Source organism: Echinops telfairi, unplaced genomic scaffold (genome assembly GCF_000313985.2).
Source record: "Echinops telfairi isolate 266 unplaced genomic scaffold, ASM31398v2 ScPeMD7_7417;HRSCAF=8455, whole genome shotgun sequence".
Classification (NCBI taxonomy): domain Eukaryota; kingdom Metazoa; phylum Chordata; class Mammalia; order Afrosoricida; family Tenrecidae; genus Echinops; species Echinops telfairi.
This window is the reverse complement of record NW_022111317.1, coordinates 4916066-4922262: the sequence shown is the minus strand read 5'-3', so window position 1 is coordinate 4922262 and position 6197 is coordinate 4916066. Positions and strand designations below refer to the sequence as shown.

At 55.4% G+C, this 6197-nt stretch overlaps 1 protein-coding gene across 2 annotated transcripts in view; it reads left to right on the top strand.

The window, feature by feature from the left end:
* CTSW (cathepsin W) overlaps positions 1 to 6197 on the top strand; it is a 14119-nt gene that overhangs the window by 5357 nt on the left and 2565 nt on the right. The window contains exons 4-5 of one of the 2 annotated variants that reach the window (XM_004713689.2): positions 5253 to 5407; positions 5645 to 5729. In XM_004713689.2, the coding sequence (XP_004713746.2) occupies positions 5253 to 5407; positions 5645 to 5729 (240 nt within the window). Of the gene's footprint in view, positions 1 to 53; positions 613 to 5252; positions 5408 to 5644; positions 5730 to 6197 lie in introns of both variants that reach the window. The other variant, XM_045297281.1, reaches the window with a different exon arrangement.

Here is a 6197-nt window from a genome sequence, read left to right as displayed (position 1 = left end):
CCCGAGGGTCCACTCTCACTGTGCGCCCTTCGGGGTTTATTTTGTGCACTCAGGGTCCCACGGAGACCCCCCCAAAAAACTTCATTCAAAGTCGCCAGAACCCCCCGCCTCCGGATGGCGCTCCCAGGCTGCGGACTGCCCCTCCTGTCCCTTCTCCCCAAGGCGACCTTCAGCTGGGTGGTCCCCGCACTCCAGCTCGGCCACCCCCATGCCCTCCTCTAGGACGACAGCTGCTGGGGGGTCGGGCGGCTGGACCCTCTGCCTCTGGTTGGATGGAAGCCCCTGAGGGCGGTCAGAGCTGGCCTCTGCGCTTTGGACACCAAGGACCAGCGCCATCCTGGGCCTCTGCCCGCCCTGCCCCCTGGTCCCCTTCCAGGTCCCCCACGGAGGGCGCGCCCCCACCCCGGGGGCGGAGCCCGGGCGGCTGGCCCCCAGGAAGAGGCGGGGCTCCGCCTTGCCCACGTTGTAGGGCGGAGCGAGACGGGAAAGGATTGCGTGTCCGGGCCGGGGATCCCCCGCTTGGGGCAGCGGCTAGTGGGAATGGCCCGGCCTCCCCCGCTTTTCCTGCACCCACGGACCCCCAAGAGTCGCCTCCCGGAGCGGGATCCGAAGGTGGGCTGTGCTGTGGGTTCTAAAGTGAACTCTCCATGGAGCTCCCACCTCCTCGCCCAATCCCAGAAATCCTACCCAGACGTGGAAGGGGGGCGAGGGGAAGGCTCAAAATAGCAGCGCGCCAAAAATACAGAAAGTGTGGGTGAGGATGTGCAGACAGACAGTGGGGTCCCCGTGCTTACCGTGGGCTGAGCGTGTGCGCTAGGTCGCCTGCAGTCACAAGGCTAACGTCAGGTTACCCAGCACAGGAAGGCGCCATTCCATTTCTGGAGTTACACAAAACATGTATGTCACTCACTGCCGACTCGAAGCGCTTAGAGCAGCGGTTCTCAACCTGTGGGTCGCGACCCCTTTCGCAGGGGTGGAATGACCCTTTCACAGGGCTCGCCTGATTCATCACAGTAACAAAATGACAGCTATGAAGTAGCAACAAGAATGATTTTATGGTGTGGGGGCCACCACCACATGAACTGTATGAAAGGGTCTTGGCAGGAGGAAGGTTGAGAACCGCTGCCCTGGAGGCTCACAGCTCCACCTCAGGAGAAAGGTGGAGGTGGGCTTCCTAAATTACAGCCAGTGCACCTTGCTCAGTGATTCTGCTGTGTATACAGCAGGGCGGCAAGGTCGAGATTCGGATCAGCTCAGTGGCAAGTGGGTGTTTGGTGTGGTGCCCAAAGGTGGAGCTGCAGGAGGGGATGGCCAGCTGGGAGGACAAGATGGGGGCTGGGGTCTCAGGCAGCATGGCCAGGAAGGGCAACCGGGGGCTTCAGAAAGGGATTGGTTGTGGGAGGGCGAGGGCATGCCTCAGGGGTCCAGCCTCAGCATTGCCTCAAGCTCATAACAGGCCTCCAAGGTTGGGAGAGGGGCGCCCCTGGACGCAGACTAGCCTGGACATCCTGCCCACCAGAGTCTAGCCCAGGGACCCCATTTGCCCTGTCTCAGCGCTTTCACTCCTAGGGAGGGGTCTTTGGCCTCCAACCTGGCTTTAGAATTCACCCTCAGCAGGAGAGGGGCAGGAGGATGGAAGGGTCAGTGTCGTGTGCTGGGTTCAGAGCTCAGCTCCCTCTGTCTCTGTGCCTCAGTGCCTCTCCATCTGTCCACTGGGGACCCCCATCCCACTAATCCTCTGAGGACTCTGATGGATTAGGCTGTATCCCTGGAATCCGAACTCCTGGTTCCTGTGACCATGACCTTGTTTAGATATCAGGTCTCTGACGAAGCTGCCATGTGTGAACATGAGGTTGTACTGCTTTTATACCATTAAAAAAAACCCAACCCTTGGCTTTCAGTTAATTCTGTCTCCTGGTGGGGCGGGGCGCATTCTGGTCACAGTGATGTCCAGGGACAGAGTGGAAGCTGCGTTCGATGCCCCACCAGAGTCTTCAGCAAAGACCTGGTCCTGCTGGCAAACTACAGTGGGACCTGTGACCGCCGGCCGGCCGGCACTCAGTAGGGCAGCCTCACTTTCTGGGTCTCAAAGGGTCCTGCCTTAGACTGGGTGCAGTCTCGCCACTTCCATGCCACTCTCTGTTTGGGGTAAATACTCGTATTTTGCTTCTCTGACTGGCATCTGCCTTACACAGGCTTTCCTGTCCCAGGGGGGCTTCAAAAGTTGGTGGGAAAATAGAATGAGGGGAGGATGGAATTTTTCCACAAGCTTACTGCACCGCATTTCTTTCATGTTAAAGCTACCTACCAAAAATAAATAAATAAATAGAGCTACCTACCATGCGTGGTATTTTGTCTCAGCAGTCCTGGCGGGAGGAACCCCAGGGTTGACTGCCTTGAGTATTTGTAAAGCTGCCTTGGCTCCCATTTCAGGCCATCCAAAGGCTAAGCACTTTCATTACTGCCAACGGACTCTGTCCTCTCAGGTGTCAAACCCAGTGACCTACAGAGGCCAGGACACACTGTGATTTCCAGCCCCCTTTCTCACACCTTGAGGGGTACTCTGGGAATTAGACATACTCAGAGTGGGGAAGGGACTGTCCTAGCATCACCCCAAACCAAAAAAACCCTACTTGCCAGCAGGCATCCAGTTGATTCTGACTTGTATTGACCCTCTGGGACAGAGTCGAACTGCCCCTGAGTTTCAGGGACTACAGCTCTTTACATAAGGTTTTCTTAAAATCATTTGCGGTAGTAGTTGCATAATCTGCTGTCAGTCTGAGGATTAAGCGTGTAGGGGTGGAGTCTAGGCTGTTAATAAGGATATGGTCAATGAGATCTCTGTGTGGGCATGGCCTTCCCCTAAGGATTCTGGGAATTGCTGGATTTTCCTCCTTGGAGGTGGGAGATTCTGCTCACATCCTGGGAGACAGCAGCTGACAAGACACATGGAGCCACCCTGATGTAGCCCTGGGTACCAGAGAAGCCATGCAGAGACCCCTCCCCATGCTGAGATGTTTCCAGTGCCACTGGATCCAAAGACTTTCTACCCACTGGCCTGTGATATTCTACATTCGGCGCCATTGCATGTGTTTCATGAGTCTGAAGAGGACTTTATAGATTGGTATGGACATATAGGCTAATATCAGACTTATGGACTTGATCTGGACTGGCCTGGGATGTTTTCTCCATGTTCAATTGCTCTTGTATATAAAGCTCTTTCTTATACACACATGTGTGTCCATGGATTTGTTTCTCTAGTCTACCCGGACTAACACATCACCCAACGATGGTTGCAGCAGGACATTGACAGGGAGCTGCCAGAGGTTCAGGCCAGATGCAGAAGAGGATGTGGAACAGGGATTTCATTACTGATGTCAGATGGATCTTGGCCCAAGGCAGAGAATACTAGAAAGATGTTTACTTGTGTTGCATTGACTAAGCAGTGGCATGTGGACCATCATAAACTGTGGGTCACTTTATAGAACACTTCATTGTGCTCATTTGGAACTTGCACTTGGATCAGAGGTTCTGTGTGAACAGAACAAGGGAACGCTGCATGGTTTAAAATCAGAAAAGGTGTGTGTCAGGGTTGTGTCCTCTCCCCAGATTTGTTCAATCTGTGTGCTGAGCAAATCCCACAGAGAAGCTAGACTCTGTGGGGAAGAGTGTGGCATCAGGGTTGGAGGAAGGCTTATTAACCACCTGTGATACACAGATGACACCACCTGGCTCGCTGAAAGTGAGGAGGACTTGAAGCACGTGCTGATGAAGATCAAGGATTACAGCCTTCAGTATAGATTACTACTCAATTAAAAGAAGACCAAAATCCTCACAGCTGGACCAACAGGTAACATCATGATATATGGAGAAAAGATTGAAATTGGCAAGGATTTCGTCTTGCTTGGATCCACAATCAGTGATCATGGAAGCAGCACTCAAGAGATCAAAAGACATACTGCATTAGGTAAATCTGCTGCGCGAGCCCGCTTTAGAGTGCAGACAAACAAGGATGTTACTTTAAGGACCAAGGTGCACCTGACCCAAGCCGTGAAATTCTCCATTGCATCATAAGCATGTAAAAGTTGGACGTTGAGTATGGTAGACCGTAGAAGAACTGATGCATTTGAATTGTGGTGCTGGGGACGCATCTTGAAAGTATCATGGACAAACCAATCTGTCTCGGGAGAAGTACAGCCAGAGTGCTCCTTAGAGACAAAGATAGCTGGACTTTGACGTACATAAGTTGGACGTGTTGTCAGGAGAGACCAGTCCCTGGAGAAGGACACTTTGCTTGGTAAAGTGGAGGGGCAGCGAGAAAGAGAGTGGCCTTCAACAAGATGGACCATCACCATGGCTGCGCCAATGAGCTCAGGCAGCGGAACACTTGTGAGCACAACGCGGGGATGTGCAGTGTTTTCTTCTGTTGTGCATGGCCGCTCTGGGTCGGAGCGACTCGATGGCACCTAACTACAAAAGCACTGTCTCCTCCCCCCCAGGAGCAGCTGGTAGTTTTGAACTGCTGATTTTGTGATTAGCAGCCCAACACATAACCACGGCGCCACTAGGGTAACCTGGCTGGTAGAATTTGCTTCAGTGGGGTAGGCCTTACTGCTGCCCACCCGTGGGCTGACAGCTGGGTGCCCTGCCGTCTTTGTGCCCCCAAGCCCTGGCTGACTGACAGAGGACACCTGCCGCCTGCTATATCCTGGACCCTTTACCCTTCTATTGACAAACCAAGATGTTCACTTGTTCAGTTGACAAACAAGCATAGAGCATTTCCCGGGTCCCATCCTGGACGCTGAGGACACAGGTGAAGAACTTCCCAGGGTGGCAGAAGTCAAGTAGACACGGGCCCCTGGTGGGGAGGGTCATATGGAGAGCAGGTTACTCTACTCTAGTCTCCAGAGGTTGGAGAACAGGGTGTTTCTTCAGGTAAGTAACCCTTGAGCCACCTGGACTTCCTAGTTTTCCCAGGTGCACTGGTGGCTCCACCTGCCAGCCTAGTTGTCAGAGGCTTGTAGCTCCCGTAGCCCCCACTCCCCCACCATTCCATGTACCATCACTGCCCACCTAGGGTCTGTCTCCCCATGTCCCCAGAGGCAGAGCCCAGCATCACACAGGATAGGGTGGGTGGACAGAGATGGTTGAAAGAAGGGGTGGGTGGGAGACAGGCAGGGACACAAGTCAGAACCCTAAGGCAGCCTGGAGGTCTCCCTCCCCATCTTGGCTGTACCCTCTGTGGTTCCCAGCTCCGCCCTCCCGGTCCTCCAGCTTGGGCCCTGCACTTCCTGTCATTGTCACTCCTGGCCCTACCACCATGGCACCACCAGCCCCCCTGTCCTGCTTGCTGGCCCTGCTGGTGGCAGGCCTGGTCCTCAGCATCCAGACCTCCCTCATGGCCCAGGTGAGTGCCCCTCGCCTGTGCCCCGTTCCGTAGGCCACCCCAGGCCTGGGGCTCAGCCCTACTGGGGACAACCGACTCGTCTTTCCCATTTCTCAGAGGGAGCAACTGAGGCCGGAGGGGAGACAACAGGGCCAAGCTCACAGGGAGAGGCAGAGCATGCTGTCTGGCCTCTCTCTCCGCCCTTGAAGCCAAGGTGGGGACTCAAGGACCCCGTCACACCTCCTCTCTCCTTTCTAGGCCCCAGGGCCCCTGCCGCAGGAACTCAAAGAGGTCTTCACCCGCTTCCAGGTCCGGTACAACCGGAGCTACGCTAACCCGGCAGGTACCCCTGGGGCAGCCCCTCATCTCCAATAGAGGAAGACACAGGGGTTCTCTCTGAGTGGGGAACCTGCATTGGATCCCTGCCACCAACAGATGGCAGCAGGGCTGGGGCCGACCCCTGGTCTTCTGCCAGCATGCATGAAACCAGAAAGGGGTGTAGGGGTGTGTGTGTGTGGCAACCGTGGGGTACAGCCCCAGCCCTAGGAGTCCTCTTTCCGATGAACACAGAAAGGGGTGGGGGTGGGGGGGTGTATTTGTGTGTGTGCACCACCCATCGGGTACGGCCCCAGCCCTAGAGGAGCCCTCCTTTCGAAGTTCCATTCCCAGTGCCTCCATTGTGTCCCTCAGCTAGGCCTTCCTCTCCATCCCCATGAACCCCACCCGCCCGCCCGCCCGCCCTGTGGGTCTCGCCTCCCACTGAAGGGTTGGTCAAGTTGCTTGTGCACAGTGTGGTCAGAGGTGTGCAGAG